General features: G+C 43.2%; 1 protein-coding gene across 3 annotated transcripts in view; it reads left to right on the forward strand.

Moving 5' to 3' along the window:
- The window catches only part of MDFI (MyoD family inhibitor), a 45,550-nt gene extending 21,564 nt beyond the window's left edge, over nucleotides 1-23,986 (forward strand). For 2 of the 3 annotated variants that reach the window (XM_077334493.1, XM_077334495.1), the window contains exons 3-6: nucleotides 7,651-7,869; nucleotides 14,024-14,062; nucleotides 20,586-20,858; nucleotides 22,421-23,986. In XM_077334493.1, the coding sequence (XP_077190608.1) occupies nucleotides 7,651-7,869; nucleotides 14,024-14,062; nucleotides 20,586-20,858; nucleotides 22,421-22,677 (788 nt within the window). In that variant the 3' untranslated portion in view covers nucleotides 22,678-23,986. The remainder of the gene's footprint in view (nucleotides 1-7,650; nucleotides 7,870-14,023; nucleotides 14,063-20,585; nucleotides 20,859-22,420) is intronic. The other variant, XM_077334494.1, reaches the window with a different exon arrangement.
- Nucleotides 23,987-24,578: the final 592 nt, after the last annotated feature.

Consider the following 24,578-nt stretch of genomic DNA (forward strand, 5'->3'; position numbering starts at 1 on the left):
TAAGTTGACTCTGCACCCGGTTGCCGCCTGCAGCATGCATAATTGGTGATTTTAGCCGCCGCCATTCCACCCCGAATGCAGACTTTCCACTCCGTGCATAATGGGCCCAGTATGGGCAATTTCCTGATGTGAGGATATGATAGAAAAAAGGTTAACCTGCTATTTTCATTGTTTAATATTATAATTCCTAGGAATTCCCCCCCCAAAAATAACATTTTATAGATAATCATTCTCTTTTGTTGTTGTTAGTTGTGATGTCGTGTCCGACCCATCGTGAACCAATGGACAATCATCCTCCAGGTCCTCCTGTCCTCTACCATTCCCCAGAGTCCATTTAAGCTCGCACCGACTGCTTCAGAGACTCCAGCCAGCCACCTCATTCTCTGTCGTCCCCTTCTTTTGCCCTCAATCATTCGTAGCATTAGGCTCTTCTCCAGGGAGTCTTTCCTTCTCATGAGGTGGCCAAAGTATTTGAGTTTCATCATCAGGATTTGGCCTTCCAAAGAGCAGTCAGGGCTGATCTCCTCTAGGACTGACCGGTTTGTTTGCCTTGCAGTCCAAGGGACTCACAAGAGTCTTCTCCAGCACCAGGGTTCAAAAGAATCATAGAATCATAGAGTTGGAAGGGGCCATACAGGCCATCTAGTCCAACCCCCTGCTCAAAAGCCTCAGTTCTGGCCTTCCTTATGGCCAACGTTCACAGCCATACATTGCAACTAGGAAGACCATAGCCTTGACTAGATGCACTTTAGTTGGCAGGGTGATGTCTCTGCTTTTTAGGATGCTGTCTAGATTTGCCATAGCTTTCCTCCCCAGGAGCAAGCATCTTTTAATTTCTTTGCTGCAGTCCCCATCTGCAGTGATCTTGGAGCCCAGGAAAATAAAATCTGTCACTACCTCTATTTCTTCCCCATCTATTTGCCAGGAATTGAGGGGGCTGGATGCCATGGTCTTAGTTTTGTTGATGTTGAATTTCAAACGAACTTTTGCACTCTCCTCCTTCACCCGCATCAAGAGGCTCTTCAGTTCCTCTTCGCTTTCTGCCATTAGAGTGGTATCATCTGCATATCTGAGGTTGTTGATATTTCTCCCTGCAATCTTAATCCCAGTTTGTGACTCATCTAACCCCGCCTTTCTCATGATGTGCTCCGCATACAAGTTAAATAGGCAAGGCAACAATATATAGCCTTGCCGAACTCCTTTCTCAATTTTGAACCAGTCATTGATTCCATGCCCAGTTCTCACTGTTGCTTCTTGACCTGCATATAGGTTTCTCAAGAGACAGATAAGATAATTCTCTTTTAGAATCATATAATTGTTTTGGACCTTTCCCAGAGAACCTTTTATAAAATCAAGGAGACACTTTGCTGATAAACTTAGTCTCCTAGAAACATGATTTTTGTTTTCCTGTTTGGGGACACAAGATTGTGGTGTGTGTGTGTGCACATGCACATGTATCTGACAGTGCTTTTCAGAGACTCCTTATTCCAACACAGGGCAGTCTGACAGTGCAGACTGTGGAAGGAGACATCCTTCCTCCTTGGAGTGCAGTTCAGTGCGTGTAGCTGTACCAGGTCAGGAAAAGTGCAGTTCACTCTTAATGCTTATTTTCTCTGGAAAGTGTGAGCCCCTTGGATCTTTTCTTTACCACAGAAACGTAAGCTCATTGAACATTTCTACTGTTCCTTAGACTTCTTTTGCCCCTGGAGATTAAGGCTTGTTACTTTTGCATTTCTTCATGTCAATTTAACTACCTCAGTTACACATAATGAGAGTCGTTTGCTGCTGCTTATCAAGCAATTCAATTAATGAACCCTGGTTTTTAATGCCATAGTCAGTTCTTCTTCATAGTCAGTTCTGACTCATATCACATGAGGGTGCATTCAGATATATTCCTATTTTTATATGAAGCTACCTTATACCAAGTCAGGACCTTGGTCCGTCTGGCTCAGTGGTATCTGCTCTGACAAACAGCTGCTGGCCACAATCTCAGGTAGAGAGAGATGTTCCCCAACCCCTGCTGTTGGAGGGCTTTCAGCTGGAGATACCACACTTTGTACAGTCTCCATACAAAGTGTTTGCTCTGTTATGGAGACACTGCTACTTTCCCTATTCATAATGTTAAAGTAATTTAATTTGTTATCTCTAGATGATTACAATTTTTGCAGTTACATTATCAGTTGGCCCTAATATAGCTTAAAACAGTTAAAATGTAAGGACCTTTAAATTTTCAAATACCAACATGTTGGTGGTCCCTGCCTGAAAGACGTTTAGCTGGCCATTTTTGCCATGGCCCCAGTTTGATAGAGCAAGCTGCTAATTGAGATCCAGCCCATGATGGAACTATTTTAGGACCTATAAATGGTGCTTTTCCACCAGGCTTATGGTTGAGGAGCAAGCAAATGTAGTTCACAAAATCTATGGGTATCCCTCCATTCATCTCCAGTATATTTCCTTCACTAGACAGAACAGTGAACTCAAGGGAGAAAATTGAAGCACTGCAAGGTTTTATTATTGTTTTAACTGTAATATTAATAGTACAAATGTATATATTATGTGCAATATGAATCGCCCTGAGCCTGCTTGCCGGGAGGATTGGTTTATAAAACCGACAAATAAAATTAAATAAAATAAATGGTAACTCATTCTGGATATTAGCAACAGGAATCCCAAATAAACATGAATTTATTTGCGCCTCTGCCTTTACCCTGGATTAATAAACTAAAACATAAGAAAATAGCCTTTTAAGCATAAGTAGATTGCTTCCTCCTGAAAAGCTAAGGAGCCTGTGTGTACTCGTTCATATATCTAGATCATTTATGCGATCAGGCTGTGAGTACCGCAGCCTTTGGAGGCTTTGCTGGTGGACAGAAGGAGGAGGGCTTTTTTGGTTGTGGTGATACGCACTCTTTACATTTTCTTCTTATGCTAGCTTTTGCATAAAAAGTGAAGAAAGCTAATTTTGATTGTGTTGTTGTAGAGCAGTTTTATGACTGATTTGGTGCATTTTATCATTGACTGCTATTTTAGTGATTGCTATTATTGTTCTGATTGCTACATCTTAACTGCATTTTGGTTTCAAATTTAATTTTAATGTAACATGCCCAGGGGTCTAGTATGAACCATTGAGATGGGATATAATTAAATGAAAACAATCAAAGTGTTACACTTTGGATTATGATTCGCTTCAAGTTTGAACTCCACTGTTGTTTTTAAAGAAGTAAGTGACATTCTGGATTGTACAGCAGTTTACAGTGCAGGATCTTAGAATAAAACATCCTGTGTGGGTCTAATTATTTTTCTCCATGGTACTTTTCCTCTCTCATCTGTTGATTTTAATTTTTCTTGTTAAGCTTGATATCTTTTATTGACTGTGTATTTGGCTGAAACGCCACACTGCCAGCAACCCCTAATCTATATGCTTTTTTGGGTTGGTACAGAGCCTTCTGAAGTCTATAGAAAGTTGCCTGTTAATTGCAATAGCCTTTGGATCCAGCCCATACTCATATGGGGCTCCTTGTTATAGTTAACTATAATTACATATGTGAGGTCTGACTCCTTTCCTCCCTGTCTGCCTGCATGTAGGACCTCTTGTTATATTGAATAAAATGATGGGTCCGGGGTCTCTCGCTTCCTGTCCTCTACCCCCTGCCTGGCTGTGAGTAGGCCTTGTTGTTACCGTCAGTGTAATTATGGGTGTTTGGTCTCACTCACTTTGCCTAAGGTGTAATTTAGTTTATATAAAGTATGGTTCCTTCCCTCCCTCCCTAGCTGCTGTGCTCCAGCTGCTCATCTTGTGTAAATTGTTGCTATTCTGGGTGCCAAGCAGGAACAGGAAGAAGCGCTGAGGGAGGGCAGAAGGTGAACAGGTCTGTGAGTGACACTATTGAGTGCTCAAGCAGGGAAGAAGGATGAGTCTGTTCGCTTTCCCAGAGTCTTAGGTGGATTAATGCTATGCCACTGATTTCAGGGAATCTAATATTATGTATTCCCCTTTTAATGGATTACAAGTCCACTGAACATCCATTCAATCCACTGAAGTTCCTCAGTTGAGTTTTGTCCTGATAATGTCTTCATGTACTTTATTTAGTTATATATTTATACCCTGTTTTTCTTCCCAGTGGGGACCCAAAGTGACTTTACAATATCATTTGCCTCTCCTTCATTTTGATCTTCACAACAACAATCCTGTGAGGTAGGTTAAGTTGAGAGAAAGTGACCGGCCCAAGGACACTCATCAAAGTTCTATGGCATATGAGTCACAGCTGCAGTACTGTGGTTGCCAACTGTGACTGGCACCCACCAGGAGGATTTGAGGGGGCAAGGACAGTGCTCTAAGTATCTTTTTGGCACACAACAACAACAACAAAGTGATGTCAGGGGTGATACTGTAGGATCTGGCCAAATCTCATTTCCATTTTTCACCAGAAGTGATATAGCAACAATCCAGTGCTGCACTCCTCATTTCCTCCTTGCCAGGCTCTAGAGGGGAAGATGGGGGATCTCTTGGAGGCCTCCCCACTATGCAGTATACTACAGTCTGCCCAGGAAGTGTCCCAGTGAGAATTTGGGGCCTTTTTCCTCATTGCATTGCAAATTATTTTTCATTTATAATGCACAAGCAGCATCTGCCAAAACTGTATTAGTCTCACAAACAAACCTGTATCTGTTGTTATGGTCACACACTCCCTTCCCTTTGAAACCAAATCATGATGGAAGATCTTCCTGGTTTGCCATGCTGTCCACATGCAGGCACCTGTAATAAAAAGAGTGATTATATCTGAATGCAGAATGATAACTGTGTAGATACCACAGACTTTAAACTTTGCCATCTGTCATTTCATCCATTTATCAGTTATGCTTGTAGAAGCTTTAAAACAATGATTTCTCACTGAAGATAATCTACAAAGCTGGCAGGGCATTTGAGATTTCAGACAGCCCTTTCTCCTTCCTTTCATTGGGTTCTGACTGCAAACAAGGTAGAGTTGTTTTATATGGCTCATCCCGCACTGAGGATAAAATCTGAGATCCTAGAAGTCTCTGACAGGCTCTTTAAAAAGTGGCACTTTGCAAATAGGAATCAACCCTAATATTAAGGCACAAAGGTCTCATTGAATGTATACCTGGGATCTGTGCATATTATGCTTAAGTCCTGTAGAAATAAAATTAAGTTGTCTGGAGTGTTCCTTTAATGTCGCCCCCTTTTTTTTTTTACTTTTTATGAGCCAGTTTGCCATCTCAGTTCTTCACAGAGGGGTTTTGGGGGGGACCTTTCTGTAAACTTTTTGATTGTTACCTGTGAGCCAGCATTTTAATAAGCAGCCTTGAGCCATGGTTGGGCAGGAGAGATGGAATTAGATGTGTTCTAATAAATACTTTGAGTGGGGTGTACATTGATAACATTGTGTAATTTGAAAAGTATCAGTGAATTAAAGGCTGAGAACCACCGTTTTAGAGGTAGAGTTGCTACTGTTTTTGTGGCAAAGTTCCTCCTGAGCCTTTGATTGTATGTATTGCAGAAATTCTGCAGGTGCAGTCTAACACAGAGATATAGTTATAAGGAAAGCTGCATCTGTTCCTGCCTCATGGGAAGAAAGGCACTGCAAAGAAGAACAAAAACAGCAAATATTGGAATTTGCTCACAAGAGAATTTAATCCAGAGTGTTGTTGTCATAGCATTCCAGTTTCTCACTGACATGTATTCCTGGCTTTTTCTTTCTGAAATGATATCAAGTTGTAAATAATAATAGATTACTGAAGAATAGCCCTATTTCATTTATAGTTAACATATCTAACTTTAATATGAAGAAGATGACAACTCAGAATTCTTTTCTTCATTTTTAGGCCAAACTGCAGGAAGGTGAAAGGGCTTAAATGAAATTAGTTTAATCATGTGAAAATGCCTGCAGACTATTTACTGTCTGGTGAAGGTGGATGCATTCATAAGGTCACACTCCATACATTGCTTAATTAATTCCAGAAAAGAATTTTGTCTTTCATATTCATTAATATAATAATATAAAATATATGGTTAGAATATTATTGTATGTGTATATTTTCCCTGTACAGTAACTAATGTGTGTTTGCACTATTCTTCAGTACATTCCATCAGGACAGTAAAAAAAGGGAAGCTAATGAAAATTATTTTACCAAGCCTTTTAGTTATGCAGTTAGGGCTGCCAAGTCTCCTCCAGTCTGCAACCTTGGTTCCCTGCAGACATTTGGAGGGGTGGCAGGAGAACATTTGGGGTGACATGATTTTTGATATGAACGTGAAAGTAATTCAAAACTATTGAGTTTCAGTAGAATCCTAGAGGATCTCTCAGAGCATCAGTTCTGAGTTTGCATGGGAAGTTGAATTGTGCTGTTGGAGCTATGACGATTTACAAGTCTCCCTCTGCTGACTGTTGCCAGTTGGCAGCACTGGTGTTTCAGTGGTATCTCTACTGTTACCAGCTAATTTATTTAGATAGTTATACTCTGCTTTTCTTCCAAATGAGAACCCAAAGAGTCTTACAAAATCAGTCTTTCCTTTATTTATTTATTTAGATTTTTATACTGCCCTTCACTACAGTTCTGGGTGGTTTACATAAAACATTTTTGAATGTTTACATAGAACAATATCAATATCAATATAACAATAACATACCAACTAGAATCATAGAGTTGGAAGAGGCCATACAGGCCATCTAGTCCAATCCCCTGCTCAAAGGATCCAGCCTAAAGCATCCAGGATTCATATCTGTTCAGCTGCTGCTTGAAGACTGATAGTGTGGGGGAGCTCATCACCTTCTTAGGCAGTTGATTCCTCTGCTGCATTACTATGATTAGGGGAAAAAATTTCCTTATATCTAGCCGATTTCATTCTCCATGTCATTTAAACCCATCACTGCAGGTCCTATCCTCTGCTGCCAACAGGAACCTTTCCCTGCCCCACTCTAAGTGATAATCTTTCAAAAGACAGCATTCATGTCCCCCCTTAACTTCCACTTCTCCTGACTAAACATTCCCAAGTCCCTCAGCCTTTCTTATAATATTCCAGGTGGTGTCTAATGCAGTATACAGTGAGACTATGACATCTTGTGATTTTGATGTGATTCCTCTGTTGATACAGCCCAAGACTGCATTTGCCTTCTTCACTGCTGCATCACACTGTCGGCTCATATTTAGCTTACATTCCGCAAGTACCCCAAGATCTTGTTCACACACACTGCTACCCAAAAGCGTATCTCCCATCCAGTATGCATGCTTCTTATTTTGTGACCCAGATATAAAACTCCGCATTTCTCCTTATTGAATTGCATCTTATTCTTATTTGCTCACTTTTCTAGCATGTTCAAATCTCTGTCTTCTGGGGTGTTCACTACTCCCAATTGGGTGTCATTAATTATATACTCATAAAGGCAATCCTGTGTGGTAGGATAGGCTGAGAGATAATGACTACCCAAGTTTACCCAGTGAACGTTCATGGTAGAGTGAGGATTAAAATCTGAGACTCCCAAGATCCTAGTAAGACTCTCTAACCACTATCTTATGTTTGAGGGGCTGGCCTGAAGATGCATTTCCCCCCCAGAGACTTTGGCACCAAGTAAGCCTATTGTCTTGAAGATTAAAAAAATGCTCATATTGGAACCTTCTAATCTATTTCAGGTCAGGATGCCAACACAAACCCTTCCACCATGCCAAATTCATCGGTAGCATCATCTGTTCCAAAAGCTCCTACACCTTCGCATAATCAGTCCACAACTGTGGAGGAAGAAACCCCACCAGAAGACCATTCAGTATGCCATCGATCCTTGGTGAATGGAACAGCACCATCCAAGGCAAAATCAGAGGGAGGCTTTTCTGTAGCTGCAGAAGCTGTGACATGTAAGTTCTGTATCCCTTTCTCTTATCTCCTGCTGCTTTTTTCCTGTTTAATGTGAATTTTATATAAATACAAATGGGAGACTGCAAGGAATTTCAGAGAGCATCTCATTTTTCTGTGTATCACCTCCCTTACTATTTCTTCTTTTGCTCCTTCAGGAAGCTCCAATGTCCTTTTCCATTTTCCAGCTTCTTTCTCTTCTTTCTACCCACCATCCATTCTGCCTGTATCTACTTTGTTTTCTGGAAGAGATCACAAAGGGCCATCTAGTCCAGCCCCCGCCCACACCTCTTGAGGACTTAAAAATCACACACTCCTAGCAGGTGCTTCCTCCCATCTTCTAAAAACTTCCAACAAAGGAGACTCCACCACCCACCTCTGAGGCAGCATATTCCATCTATGAACAGCTGTCATCATCAGAAAATGCTTTCTAATATTTAAGTGGAACTTTCTTCCCCATAATTTGGGACTGTCTCTAAAGCTGCAGTAAACAAGTTGGTCCCATCTTCAATATGTCTACCTTTTACATAGTTAACACAGCTATCATACCACCTCTTTCCCTCCTCTTCTCCAAGCTATACACCGAACTCTGTCAACCTTTCCTCATAAGGTATGGATTCCAACCCCTCAACCATCCTAATTGCCCTTCTCTGTTATACATTACAACTTGTCAATATCCTTTTTGAACTGCAGCACCCAGAACTGGTCACAATGAGGTCTAACCAATCATTCTCTCCCTGTCAACCTCTACATATTTGTGAATGGGGAAGCAGCAAGGGTATTTCCCTTTCCCTTGAAGTTTTCTCTCCACATATTCCTCTTTCCTTCCACCTGGCAACTCTCATATCCTCTCCTTTCCCTGTTTCCTTCTCTCCTTCTCACCTGCCAATCCAACTCACATTTCACCTGTGAAGTAGGATAGGCTAAGAGAGTGACTGTCCAAGTGTACCCAGATGGTTCCAGGGCAGAGTGGTGATTCAAACAGTCTGAAACTTGAATCACTATGGCTTTTGAAGAATAATTGCTTTGAACAGTACATGGCTGGGCCTGGGTGAGTCATGTAACTCGAGTGGGATGAAGTTGCCCTGTAGTTGCCCTGCCCATCCAAGCCTCTCCCTCTCTTAAATATCAAAACAACCTGTGATGGCCCACCCCTGATGGGGGCTGGAGGCTCAGCTTGCCTCCAGGGCTAGGCTGGAGATGCTTTCTTGGCTTGGCCTGTCCTGACCTTGGAGTGGGCAGAGTTCCCAGCTGAGCTGTTATGAGTCCTGGAAGATGACCAGTAGCACAGCAGGAATGTGTACAGTATCTCTGCCAGAAACTGAAATCAAAACACAGAGTCAGAAGCTGTCTTTTACCAGTCTGTAAGCAGGCAGGCAGAAGTAACAGCAGAATCAAAAATAATGATCAAACATAGAACTAGCAAGACTCAATAAGAGTATCATTCCTGTTCCAGAATATAAAGAGAATTCAAGCATTCATTCTCAAAAGCAAATTTTCACAATTGAGCAGTGTAAGGAAGGTTTGGGTTCCATTGGGTTCCACCATTGGGTTCCACCAATTGCAGCATCTGGTGTAAACTGTTTCCAGATTAATTCTTCTTCAGAATCTATTGCAGTATCAGCATCCAAGAGCTTATTGAGAAACACCCTTCTTCTAAATTACAATAAGCTTTTTGAAGAAGGATGTTTTTACCACTAAGTAGTCAATGAAAGGAAAGCTTCTGTACATACTTTGTATTGTGTCTAGGGACACAGGGCCTAGCTGATATCATACAATGCACCTGCATAGTAACTTTTAGCATTCTGTAGACACACAAACCTACTGTTACTGTAGCTGAAGGAAACACCATAGTGATGTTGATAAGAAAGGGTCCACCTTTTCTCCTCCACTGCCATCCTGTGGTACCTGCTGGTATGTAGATGACTAAGCTGAAAGGGGCTGAAGTGATGGAGAAGGGGTAAAGAAGAATTTGTTGCGAGGCAAGGACTAAAAGCAAAAAACAGAATGCATTTTACAAGTGTTTGGTGTATGAAAGCTGTCTTTTTCCAGAGAGTCTTTTATTGTTTGGAGGTTTTATTAGTTCAGTGCAACCAGTGACAGGTTGCTATATATGCTTTATATAGTTCCATTGCTCATCATTGTGTGGATCTATTTTATGAGCTGTATTTATTAATTTGCTACAGCCATTATGGTATTAACTTTAGTTTTGTCTGAAATTCTATTTTATCTACAACACTTATAAGCCCATTTTTCTTTCACATAGGTGGGACAAGGCGGGTAACAACAAAATCAGTATAAGATGATATAATTCTAAAAGCAATAGAATTAAAACAAACAACTGGAAAGCAGTTATAATTCGACAGAATTTCTGTCTTTCAGTGCACCCACAGAACAGAACTGTCATTTTAATCTCTTCGGAAGAGTTCTGCTTTACAAGCATTCTGAAATGGCCACTTAAACATTCAAGGAATATAGCTATTACTGATTTTTTTAAGCCTACCAGTAAAGGGAGAAAATGGCTGCTGCAGGTACTGAACTAAGAAAATGGCATCAACATGGGCAAGGTGTGAAAAAATGCACATCCTTTTGTACCCTGCTGGGAGGCGGGGCTTCAGCCTATCATTACCCACATTTGTGTATATTGTACATTTTAACATTAGCTCCTGATGTAGAACCATAGAATCATAGAGTTGGAAGGGTTCTCAAGGGTCATCTAGTCCAGCCCCCTACACAATGCAGAAAGTCACAGCTACCTGCCCACCCACTCATTATCTGCCTAAGTTCATAAAATGTGTTGTAAAAGGCCCTGCATCTCTAGAGCCATGCAAGGGATCTTCCCTTTGAGAAGAAGAGCAGGGAGGATTTGATTTGTGTCTGTAAATTGCCTTTTGTGCAGGCAGATGTGTAGAACAAAAGGTGACTGGAAAAAGGGTACAATGAAACATTGCAACTGCAAGACCACATGCCTGTGAGCATCTGGTACTGGGCTGCCTGCCTGTTGACATTCTGCACTTATGAGTCACTCTACAGTCACGCTGCACCCTTTATGCAGAGAGAACTTTTAGCAGTTATGCTCCCAGTTGTTGTATTGCCTCTGCACTCTGCTATATGTTTTCATACACAGAGACACATTCTCTATTAGCTCTGTGGCACAGGCAATTTTAAGCTCTGGTAGAAAAAAAAGACAAGTACCTTGATTGTGCACACACCCCTCCCCCCCAAAAAGAAACATGTTAATGGAACCACACACTATATTTTTTATTGGTTAAATGGCACAGAGGGAAAGAGTTGGTCTTCCCTTTGCCTACTGCCATGTCCATGATGCCCTGTCACTGGCTCTGTTGGATGGGGGCTGGCTGTGACATTACTTTGGGATCCTGAGATGCACTCCCCATTCCTGCAGCTGGGGGGAGGTCTCCCCCCCTGTCAACCTCCATCTCACATGCCCCTTCACTCCTCTTTCCGCTCTGCCTTGTATCCCACTCTGACTGTTCTGTCTCCTCCCCACCTGTCTCCCGGCACTCTCTCCCTTGGTCCCAGCCGCTCCCTATCTCCCTTGTCACCCCCTGATTGGCTTCTCCTCCCTCCCCTTCCTGGGGCCCTCTTAAGTGGGGGCAGGCTCTCCCCTCCCTGCCTTTCACTGGGTGCAGCTGGAGCTCAGTGTCTCTGGAGCCAGTGTCTGGTTCAACTTGATCTGGCATCAAGGCCATGAGCCTCTGTGGAGTTCTGTGGTCAAGCAAGCTGCACCACAGGGTAGAGCTTTGTAGCTTGTCTTCTGCCCTTGGAGTCTGTCAGGGCTCCAAGGTTGGGGTCAGGAGCGGCGGGAGCTTTCCAGGAGTTGGGAAGGAGTATGGGTTGGCCCCAGGACTGCCATGGCTAGACAATGTCCTAATGCATATTGGACCCACTGCAGCAGCCTTTTCAGCCAAATTTCTTTCTAGTCGCATTTTCTCATGTGGTTTTGCCCAAACAGTGAACTTAAGAAAATCTGATGCCCTAATAGTGGCTATATTTGTCAACCAACAATGTAACAAAAAGTTTTTATTTAGAAGAAGAATACAGAAATCAAATAATGCTGAGGGGCAGAATGTTAGAGTGGGTGGGATAGTTGGTTTCCATATGGAAAGACCTGCGTGAAATCTGAGTTGTGCCTTGAACTCTGCTGCATGGTCATGAGCAGCTTACTAAGTCCATTGAACCAGTCCCATAAGGGCTATTGTGAGGATGAATGAAGTAATGACTGTAAGGCATTTTGTACCTTCATTAAATGGAATGAATTATTAAGGGCTCAGGGTACTAAGTAATGTTTCAAGGGACAATTAGTACAATGTACACATGTAGAGGGTTCACTTATGAAGAACACCCATATGTATATATCATGGGTGTTGCCTGCAAATGTGATTCTGAAAGTCTGTTTGCATCAGATTAATTTCATACTGCATAGGGTCTGCACTAGGTAGCAGCTTTACTGAGGAACTTTGTTTTCCCCCCTCAAAAAAAGCTCCGCTTATGTATTAATGCCACCTTAGCTGGAGGTGGCTCTTTAGCTGCCTGCAGCTGGAAATTCCTCTAATATGTGCATGTCCTTTGATGGGAGCAGTACGTCCTGAACTTATATGGGCTTTGTCATTTGTGTGTATTAGTGTAGCTTTTACTAATGTGTCAGTTTGAGAAGCTCTCTGAACAATACGTATTTTGGGGAAGGCAAAGTACAAAACTATGAAATTATGTGACAAAAAGGTTCTTCATCTGTTGTTGTTACAGTCAGTAGAATTTTCCCTAGCAAGAGAATTGGCAAGTAAATTCACCATATCTTTTTTCCATGTAAAGCATCCCCATTCATGACAACAGAGGAAACAGAATGCGGAGCTACAAAATCAGTGGTAGATGGGAGCAGTGGATCATAGAACAAGTAGTCTTCCAAATGACTGTTAGCTTTAAATAAGAGATGGTTCTTTTGATTGGGTGCTGGAGTGTCAGTTTGTAAGTTCTGCATAAAATAGAGTTACTGCAGAGCAAGACAAACCCTAGCTGTACTGCAGTCTTATAAATATAGCAGCCTGATCAAGGAGATAAGTGAGGCACTCTGACTTCCTCCAGACTATCCTGTAAATAACCCCCAGGTTTTAAGTGAATTGGACCTTTTGTTAGCTCCCGAACATGGTGCCCTCAGCCATTCTCTGTTGATTGCTAGGAAGAGTGGTGGGAAAGTCCATTATTTTTCCAGGGGAAAGAATAGCCAATGGCACAAGAGCAAGCAAAGCAACTCCTGACCAGAAGCTCCTCAAAGTAGACAGGAGCAACAGACCCAAAGAACAAATGCAGAACCAGGAAATCCTGGCAGAACTTCAGGACAGTATGACAAGCCTAGCACAACAAATGTGCAACACAAGCATCCAACCCAATGTCAAACCAGAGAATCATCCAAGTCAAACCAAATAGAATCCTCCCAGCCAAACCACTGTTGCAAGTCCAACAAATGCAAATCAAACTGAGTCAATGTACAACTTGAGAATCAAAGGCAATGTTGAACCCAAGAATCCACTTCAAAAAGCAAACCCTACACTACACAAAGTAATTCATACAAAGAATACAATATTGCAAAACTATTTAAAAGAACAGAATTAACACCAAACCAATATGGGAAGCTGATAGCAAGCCCAGACACAGACACACTAGAAAAATAAAGAAAAAGCCATCCTGGGAGCCTTAAATGCTGACTTCCAAATTTTATGGTTATTCCTGAATATTTTTGAGATTTTTCAGTACTCATTTCCTGCTAACCTAGATACTATCCGGAGATCCAAATATATCTGGAAAATACCAGTAAGGTATTTTTCAGGTATATAGTCTGAATATGTTCTCAGCCTTAAAAAGTGTTTCCTCCCCCCTTTTGGTTTAATTTGTTTTGTTTGTTTCTTGGGTGGGGGAATCCAGAAGAATCTGTTCCACATAATATATTTCTGGTAAGGGCTTGGAGGAGGAGCGTGTCTCATGGCTTAAGTGCCACTCAGCGTTTAACAGCCACTCAGGGTGGCTGCCCTGCCCCTGAGTGCCTCCTCCTCCAACTGGCTTGCCTTTCTGTCCAGCAGCCAACCAATCGCCTTCCGTCCCCCACCTCTGACCACCTCCTTCTCTTTCCACTTCCCTCAGTGGCTGCAGATCCCTGCTGCAAGAGCGCTGCCCCTGCTGGTGAGTTCCCTGCCTGGGGGCCTCCAGCCTGCAACTTTTCCAGGTCCAGGGGGGAGGGAGAGGCCATCCACAGAGTTATTCCACACCACCCCCCAATCTAGTGCCCGCTATATTCCTGAATGCAACGGGCTTGGCCCCTACTATTATTATAATTTCTGTGCAATACCCAGTATATTTGGGTTGGTTTTCACAGAAAAAAAATTGTTGTGGATTGCACCTAGGGTTGCCAATTCTGGGAGGGATATACCTGGAAAACTGGAGGCAGAGTTTGGGGGTGGGCTTTGAGTAGGGGAAGAGTCGTGGTGGGTTATAATTCCATACAGGTCACTCTCCGAAGTAGCCATTTTCTTAGGAGAATTGACCTCTGTAGTCTGGAGGTCAGTTGTAAATCCAGGAGATATCTAGGCCCCATCCTGAGGTTGAAAACTCTTATTGCATCTACTGGGTCTACAGCCTACTCACTTTCTTTCACCCCCTGAAACAGAGGCACCTTTAATGTTGGTCTGTTTTGATATTGTACTTTATTGGGGGAAGGGATGCAATAAAAAGCTGAGAATGAAATTCTTATCATCAGTGGAGTTTCCACCTGTAATTATCTGATTAGGGGATTCACCACCACTCTATAATTTCATCCTCCAAATAATGATGATTATAATAGTTCACCCATGCCACTGCAGTTAAGGTCATGTCGGTGTGAACCCATATTCTCGTGGGTTTCATTTGAACTCAAATGATAAAATTCATTTCTGGCTAAATTTGAAAACTAGATGGAAATACATATAGCAAGGGGGCTATCTCCTCACATAAAAGTTTAAGCACAGAAATTGCATCTACTCTCTTGGTCTCACAGATAAGAAGACCGTAGGTATATTTGGAAATTTCAAACCATTTGTATTAAGTGAGAAACTTTCATCATGTGGCCACTGCATCTCATGAGTATTAGCATACTAATGTATGGTTCTTGGGTCAAAAAGCGCCTTGAAACTGGCATTACAGCAGACTGAAAACCTGAGTAAAAGTTCATACGCAAGGTCAGGGAACACTGGGTATTTTATTTGACAGACAATTCCCAGGTCAGGAGGCCTCCTTCCTGTAGTCTATTCAAGGAAACAGCAGATGCATTTCTCAGTGCCCACCTCTATTTTCTTCTGTCCTTTGAGACCATGTGCATCATCAAAATGGGATCCTGTGTAAATGTAACAACTTTTGCTAGGTACCCTCACCAAGATTGTTTCTTTGCTACCTTTTGCATATTGCCTAATGACCTGCTGTCATGGAAAAGAAGCATGTTGTATTTAGAGGTCTTGTATGAGTTCAACATGATTCAATACTGACCCTTTCCATCTCAAAAGTCTTACAGTCCTGTCCAGATGACACTCCAAAAAGAATACAGCTTCTGTTCCCCAGGCTGGCTCAAAGTACTTTGCTCCCTAAAGCCTTTCTGCTGAATCATTGTTTGTTTATGGATCAGAGAGAGGAGAGACATGTAAAGTCTAGCAGGGAAAAACACTGGTTCTCCTGTTGGTGGTGGCGATATTTGTTTTCTTTGTGGCCAATCCAGAATCATGTCCTAGTCTGGACTTTACAGGTATGTTAGCTGGAAACTGTAAGATTGCAAAAGATGAATTCTTTGTATGAATTATTTTCTCTCAAAGAGGATCTAAAGGACCATAAGCTGACATCACCTCTAAATTTAGGGGAAATCATAGACCCCTGTTACATGAGCCATTGTGCTTTCATTTGGCAGAGGGACAAATTAACCTATTGAATCTAACCTATTTTGTTTATTAAACTGGCACATGCCAAACAGTGGTTTGTAATAGATTGCATTTAAGATTGCTTTTCACATTACCTACATAGACATTCATTGCATATATGTGTTCATGAGCAGTGAAATATAATAAAAAGATACATTAATAATCATTCTCTTTTCTCCTCCAATTCTGAACATCGTTCTCCCTTATCTCTTCCTCATCCAAATCTTGACAACATTTGATAACTGACAGAGTGTGGCTCCCCTGACACACCCCTTGAGGATGAGGTGGCAGAGCCGTCATTTTGTGGGGTTTTGGTGAGGTCCCGGGCTGGTTGCCTTTGTATGGGAAGAGGGGAGGTATGGTCCTTGTCTGAGCTCTCCTCCTCCTGGTTGCTCACTCTGGGGACTCCATCTGGGCTGCTGGTGGGTGGCTCAAAGCTAGCCAAAGTCTCCCTCCTCTTCCTCCTCCTCCTCCTGGTTGTTGATTCCTCTCTATCACTCTCCTCTCTCTCCTCTCTCTCCTTCTCGTTCTCACCCATCCCACTGTGCTATCGCTGCTTCCTTTTATTCTCCCTCCTCAGCTGTCCTTCCTCTCCCCTGCAGCGTGCCCCTCGGACATCCATCCCCTTTCCATGCCCCCTATTGGCTTTGCCATCCTCCCCATGTTCCTCTTGAATGGTGGTGAGCTCTTCCCCCCATCCCCAGTGTCGGATCTGCCCCAGCATGTCATGGCTCACCAGCTTGTTATAGTGGTTAGGCGTGGGGACTTTTAATCTGGCAAGCCAGGTTTGATTCCACGACCCCCACATGCAACCAGCTGGGTGACCTTGGGCTCACCACAGCCCTGATAAAGCTGTAATATCAGGGTTCTCTCAGCCTCACCTCCCTCACAGGGTGTCTGTTGTGGAAAGGGAAGGTAAGCCACTTTGAGACTCCTTTGGGTAGAGAAAAGTAGCATCTAAGAACCAACTCTTCTTCTTCTTCATTGGTGTCTGTGCACCTGCCACCTGACTTGCTGGGAGCCCTTGGGTGAGCCCTGGGCTGTTGGTGGCTCACTCCCTCCACACTGTGTAGAGGGTGCAGCTGTGGTACGAGGAGGTGGACAGGGGTTGCTGAGGATCCTCACTGGTGGGTCGTAGCAGACCATCAGATGGGCGTGCTTGGTAACTGTGGGAATGGGCTGGGAGCAAGAAAAGAGTCCAGCGCTGGGACTTTTGCCCCGCAAAGCCCTGACCTATGGTATCCCTGTAGGGACACCGCACACTCCTGCGAGCTCCGTGGAGTTGTGGAGCTGACAGGGGCATCTCCCTGCCCCCGCCGTAGCATGGAGTGGGGGCTCAGCCCCTCCCCACTCCCCCCCCCCCAGCCGCTGCCACTGAGAGCAGCATCCCAGGCTTCTCAGCCCCAGAGCAGCTCATGTGCGTGCACTATGCCGGGACATCAGCATATGCTGGGGAACACCGACCCCGTGCATACACGGAGAACATCGGGGCATCCTGCCCTGCTGTAACAACACAGCAGCCGCCCGGAGTAGCAGCCGCCGTGCATAATAGGTCTGAGTGTCTCTCTCAGGCATCCGAGAGCAAAATGGCCAGAGTCCAGGCGTCTGAGTGCAAAGTGGCTAGAGTCCAGGGAAGGAGGGTAGGAGCTGGAGAGAGAGGGCCAATCAGGGTGCGAGCCCTGATTGGCCCTTTTCCAGAGTGCCATCATCCTGATTGGCCCTTTTCCATCTCGGACAGCCAGGACACTCTCCACCCCCAGGGTTGTTTCACAAATATTAAGAGGACTAATGGGTAAGGATATTATCTCTGCAATCCCACATTTGTATTTAAACATAAACAATATTCAAAACAATAATTCAGCCTATTCCAAATGTCAAAAAGAAGACAACAGTATGAATTGTCAACTTCATCTATATACATTTATATCATTTTAAGTGTTTCCCATTATAAGGTTAACTTCTGCTTTCATAATAGACTCCATCTACCCTCAAAATTTGAACATGATCTATTTTTCAAATATAATTTCACCATTACAGCATATTCAGCTGCTTTGTCATTCCAGTCTTCTAAGCTTAGATAGACAGCATTTTCCATTGGCAGTAAAATATATATGAAGTATGCATACAATTGTATGTGTAGCACACATACATATCTGTATTTTAGATACATATACATGTTGAGACATATAATCAAGACAGATCAAAGGTTGGGAAGGCTGAGCATGGCTGGTGTTAATTTACCAGACTTTGACGAGTTTAACAGATCTAGTTAAGAGCTTGAGGGGACTCTTGATTGATAAACAAGTTGGCACTATTGCTAGGAATCCTGCATTTTGATTACAACTAGTGCACAAGCTGGTCCCTTATTTAGACACTTCCAGCTAGCCACACTGATCTACACTATCGTAACCTACAGATTGGACTCCTGTAACATGGGACAGTGTTTGAAGATATCTGGAAAGTGCCAGTTGGCAAACAATGGGACAGTAAGGCTCCTTTCTGGAATCAGCCCTTTGGAAAATATGACTTCAGTATTGCCTCAACTGCACTGGTTACCTGCTTGCTTCCAGGTCCAATTCAAAACACTGGTTATTATCTTTAAATCCCTTCATGGCCTAGAGTCCTACTCATGCTTATTGATCTGAATCTCTCGATATACCCACATATGAAGGCTGCATTCTTCAGAGCGCTTTCTGTTTCAGTTACTGCCTTTAAGGATTGTCTGTAATGTAACAGTTAAGACACAGTTTTTTTCTGTAGTATGTCCAGTCCTCTGGAATGGCTTACCAGAGTAGGTACAGAGGGTACCTAAACATTTAGGAACGCATCTAAGATAAGTGTTTTTTCAGAAGGCATTTTGTGGAGAGTTACCTGTTCGGGCAGATGTGGGTGCATTTTTATTTGGGGGGGGTTGATCTTTTTGTATTTTAATGGACTGTTAATGCTTCATGCCCTTGTAACTTGTTGCCTCATCCATCACCTAAGGCAGGGTTAGTCAACCTGTGGTCCTCCAGATGTTCATGGACTACAATTCCCATTCCATTTGCTGGCAGGGGCCCATGGGAATTGTAGTCCATGAGTATCTGGAGGACCACAGGTTGACTACCCCTGACCTAAGGGAATAAGTTGGGATGTAAAGGTTTTAAATCAGTATCCAAGTATGGCTTTTTATTGTATTGACAATTGTTATGTGTATATGTTATACATTTTTTTCTTCATACATTCATCTAATAACCATGAAGAAAAAAGCAGACAATTAAAAGTACAGTTTGATGTACTTGCTAGATTGGCCAATGAAACCTTAAGCAAATCAGTCGGAGAGGGTCAATTTAAATTGATATGAGCAAGTTTCGACCTATGGGCCTGAGAGTTAAGGACCTAATTAATTCTTGTTCTGGTGTTACTGTAATAGGAAATAAAATATGTAACCCAGCTTACATTGTTCTTCTCTCCTCCATCTTATCTTCACAACAACTCTGTGAGAGATAAGTTAGGCACAGAGTGTCTGCCCCAGGGTCACCCATACAGCAGGCTGGTGACCAAAGGCTGCATAGGGATTACATCTAGTCAGGAATACATACCACACAATGAACATCCGCTTTTCAAAATGTATACCACAAGACATATCCTTCATGGAGGCTTACAACTTCTCATACCCTTGATTTGGAAAAAAAAATGCACTGGAGGCCACAAGGAAGTTAGTGGGAAGGACCCTGAGAAAGAAAAAAGTCTAGCATGCACAAAAATCTGAACTTCCAGAATTCAGCTGCATTGGAAAATAGGGGTTAAAATGGAAGTAAGTATGCTAAGAAGCAAGTCGGGTCCAGTCAGTTGCTCCCCCCACCACCACCACCAAGACACGCAGTAGCTGTGCGAAGTGTCAATTTAAAACCTGCATCTCCCAAATTGGGCAGATAAATCCTTGGGTTGATTTCTGCCCCTAGTCCTGAGCCAAATGGGCCTCTGTAGGCTTTAAAAATAATATTCCATACACCTGCCGGGTGTAGGTGAGTTCCCCCCTTTCCAGCTACTTTAAAAATCTCTCCTGTGATTTGGCCCCAAGAGTGCTCCTTTTAATGTTAGCTGGATTGGTGTCTTGCCTTCTGTCCTTAGAGTATAATTGCAGATGGCCAGAGTTATTGGATACTGATTCTAGAAATCCTTGGTCACTTATTTGGACAGGATGGGGGCTGATTCTTTGAATACATTTAGTTTCTGCCCTGAAGTTGAGCAACACTGATCTTCTCTTCAGTGGAGAACAAATCTCATATGCAGAAGCATGTGTGTAGCCCGTTTCTGTCTGAAAACCTCTGGCTTGGGATCAAAATGTGTTATTGGACCAGCTACTGTCTTTTCCTAGCTTTCTGAGCTGTTTCTATGCCATTGTTTGTGCAAACACCAGCACAAAACCCTGTACAATTTTAAAGTACTTAAGTCACAAAACTCAGTTTGGAGATGAAGGGGGCAGCAGATATGCTTGGCTACCCAGCCTAGGACACACATTACGTGCCTGAATGAGGAACAGATAATTAAGGCTCTGAAATATTCTGCATTTGTCTTTTTTATTTGTCACATCACCTGTTTTTCCTCCCATAAAGACAGAGAGAGGTGATAAGTAAAACAAATTGTGATAAATGGTTGTGCATCTTTAATTCTCAAAGGAACATAAAGGAGTTTCACATTGTGTTTGGCAAAGTCTTAAGTATAACGTTCTAGATGCGATGCATCATAATTGTGCTCTGTTTGCTTCTCTCTGTCCTTGACAGGCCAGCCCCAGAGCCGAGTAACTGTCCAGACGCATCCAACTACAGGTTATACCCCTCTTCTCCAAAATGGTGCTGGGCATGTACCTGACCTTGGCAGTTCTAGCAGTGAGGCTGGGAACGGTGTCCTGTGTTCGGAAGTCAGTTCATTGTCAAGCTCCCAGAAGCCTCATCGGAAGCTCCAGTCACATCACTCCATCAACAGCCAGATCAGTAAAAAGAGCAAAGGCAGCTCCAAATCTGCATCATCTCAGATCCCCACTGAAGCACAGGAAGGTACCTCTCCCCACAGTTTACTGTTTTGCAGCTGCTGTTAAAATGCATTTGGTCCTTATCAAAGAGAACGGAAAGAACCACTTCACCAGAAAATGTGATGAAGGAGACCCTGGTGACCCTGATTGTAACTTCATGTTGGGATCCCAGCTACATGGAGAGGCTCAAAGCAAGATTTGTTTGTATTTAACAGAGACCTGTAGCAAAATGCACATTCTTTCCAGGCACATTCCAGTCCCAGTACCTCTTCATGCAGTTACAAAGCCAGAAAAAAATTGAGATCTAAAGCAAGGCGGTCAGGACTTGTGGAATCTGATCATGACCCTCCATTTAAAGGGTTTTTGAGGTCTGGCTCTCCTCATTCAGTGTGCCATTTGTGATCACATGCACAACCTATCCTGATACCCACAGCCAGATTTAAAGATTTGCAAGATTCCTCCTTCACCTGTGAAAACTTAGCATCATGCTCTTTAGCACAGGGGATATGCTGTATTCTTGAACCCAGACAATCTTATGTTTAAGGAATGCTATCTGGTCTAAAACGGGGAGGCCAGGAGTTCAGATTCTATTTCTCCTGCTTGTGGCTCTCTTTGACATTTCCACCTTTTCTGCCAACACAAATGTTTTAACTGCTACCATCTCACCAAGGATTATATGCTATATGTGCAAGTATTAGAAAGCTGCTGATGCCCCCAAAGAGCAAGCCAAAAGGCAAAGCACAACTGAGAAAGAGCAGAAGAATATGGAGATGTGCAGGCAAATGATTGCTGGATGAGATATTAAACACCTTGTTTTGAAAAAATAATTAGTCCAGGATTCTAAGCAGGCCAGTATTCTACTTTTAACTGGAATTGTTTTTCACTATTGTTGTAAGTCTCATTGAACCACAAGACAAGGTGGAATATAAAGTCATCATCCTACAGGCACATGCAGAAGTTCTGGCCTCTCTTGCTCAAAGAGGAGAAATTGGTCCTCAACTGCTTTGGTGTCCTTCCTTCTTTTTAAAAAAATCTATGATGGGATCTGGCGGGGGGGGGGATATTTAGCGTTAAATATGTTTAAAGTATTTAATGTTAAATATGTCCAGAAGGAAGGATGTGGTTTTAGGATTATGACCCTGTCATATCCCCCCCCCCCAAATGAATAAGACTTCCTACTCAGAACTGCCTGGAACATTATTAAATGCTTTTCTCCCAGCCATAAAATCCACACTCATTCACTTCCTTAATATGCTCTCCCTTCCCATTATAACCAGCAGTGGGGCTGTAGAGAAGCTCTTCAATTTCTGCAGTGGCTCTGAGTGCTATAGCCAAGCTGCTCCCCCAAATCTTGGGAGGGTGAAATGTAATTGGTTCTTTTGAAATATTAATGTTAGTCTTGGTGTCACTGGAATTTTACAGCAATAATTAAACTCCAGAAATGCCTTGGCAGACTCTTTCTGTGCTCTCACTATCCACAGTGTCTTCTGACCATCCAATTATGGGCAAGTCACTAATCTCCCTTTCCTGTTCCAGCAGCCATGCTCACCTCTGCTTGCTCTTTGACACTCTTCTTTCTGCTTCCAGATTGCTGTGTCCACTGCATCCTCTCCTGCCTCTTCTGTGAGTTCCTGACACTCTGCAACATCATGCTGGATTGTGCCACTTGCGGCTCATGCAGCTCTGAAGATTCATGCATCTGCTGCTGCTGCTGCGGCTCTGGGGAATGCGCTGACTGTGACCTGCCATGTGACATGGACTGTGGCATCATTGATGCATGCTGCGAGTCAGCTGACTGCCTGGAGATCTGCATGGAGTGCTGTGGTCTGTGCTTCTCTTCCTGAAACCTGGACCCAGATCTCATTCCCTGGATAAGAGCTCTGAGGGGGAGACCCTGGGTTGAACACCTTGGCAATGAGGTCTCCATGGTCCTCTGCTATCAAATCATCAGGAATCAAAGACACAAAGGTTTGACAAAGGAAATGAATTCACAGGAGGTGACACCTTTTGAGTCTGTTGGAACCAGTATTATGTGCTCAAGACTGCTTGGGAAACTAGCAGCTCTTTTCCCAAATCTGCAGGATTCTTGAAGGGCTAAGGGAAGGGAGAGGAGATGTGCTCTGTCTCCCTTTCCCCCTGGCTGTTCTTCCAGACTCCTCCTGATAGAAAGTGGAAAAGAGCAGTGTTCCTGCTGCCTGAGCCAAGAGCAGGAGAAGAGGTGCACAGCTGCCAGCCTTGGTGTTTGGCAGGGACCTGAAGCAGCGACACAGGGCCCAAGACCTCAGGCACTCTTAGCTAGGTGTGCCTGGAGGGTGTGCCGACAATCTGTGCCAGCTGCTGGCCTGTGGGCTCTGCTGCTATCTGCCTGTTGGAATTCTTTTCCTAGCTGGTGCTTATTGTTTGGCAAAAGTGCCTTGGGTGTACTGGTGTCAAGTAGCTGGCAATCTCACTGTTTCCAGACTGGCTACTGAACATCTCGGGCGCCCAGGGAAATGGCAGGCTGCCTAGTGTACCAAGAAAAAAAATATTTTCATGCAGCTGCTCTTGGCCTATCCTTGAAGCTGTAGCTGTGGCTGGATTCTGCCAGTGGCATGATGGAGGGAAGCCAGAGCATCAGAGAAGTCCCTAATGCAGTAAAAGATGGGCTTCTGGACACTTCCTCTTCATTTGTCAGCAACCAAAGTCTGACTTGTTCTGTGAACTCTCTGATAGAAACCATATCCTATCCTGCCTTCTACCCCACATTCCACAGAGACTTAGTAGTCCTAAGAGGCCAGAACTCATGGCTTGCTACTACCCATGTGCTCATTCCATACCTCTTTGCCACCTCTGGTGTCTGACAACGATAAAGAAGCTTCTTTGTAAACTTTGGGGACAGTGTATAGTTGCAAAAGAGAAGCTCTGTTTCTGTTCCTTTCCCCACAGAAAGCAAACACTAGGCCTAACAGAAAGGTTGGTAGGCTGTGAAAGGAATATTAGTCTCTGAAATAACAGCTCCCACAGTGAGACATCAAACTGGTAGCACACCTTGGGCCTGCAGGGTGGGGTGTAGTCCTTACTGACTTCCAGATTCCTTTTAATGTGGAATGCGTTTATACTTCGTCTGTTTATTTGTTTTATTGTAAATAAAAACATTTTTTCACTTCTAGAGAATGATTCAGTGTTGGATACTGGTCAGAGGTGAAATAGCCATGAACTTGTAAGGAGCATGGGAGCCAGTGTGGTGTAGTGGTCTGTAATCTAGAGAACAGGGCTTGATGCCCCACTTCTTCACATGGAGCCTGCTGGATGACCTTGGGCCAGTCACAGTTCTCTCAGACCTTTCTCAGCTTCATTTAACTCATACAGTACCTGTTGTGGGAAGAAGAAAGGAAGGGTGATTGTGAGGCACTTTGAGACTTCTTGCAGCAGAGAAGACTAGGCTATAAAATCCAATTCTTCTTCTTCATTAGCCACTTCAAATGAAACATTTTTGTACATGAATATGATATCCAAAGACAAAGTGTGCATGCCATGTATCTTACTGAGCTATACATGCTGTATTTTTAGCTGCTTGTCCCTTTTAAAATGTGAAAGGTAATCTACGGATACACTTGTATAGATCATACACAGTGACAAAAAAATTCTAGGTGAAGTAGCATCTAAAGACAGAAATGATTCAAGTAGGGTCTTTGAGTAACTCCTTCCTTCCTTCCTTCCTTCCTTCCTTCCTTCCTTCCTTCCTTCCTTCCTTCCTTCCTTCCTT

Source organism: Paroedura picta, chromosome 4 (genome assembly GCF_049243985.1).
Source record: "Paroedura picta isolate Pp20150507F chromosome 4, Ppicta_v3.0, whole genome shotgun sequence".
In the NCBI taxonomy this organism is placed as follows: domain Eukaryota; kingdom Metazoa; phylum Chordata; class Lepidosauria; order Squamata; family Gekkonidae; genus Paroedura; species Paroedura picta.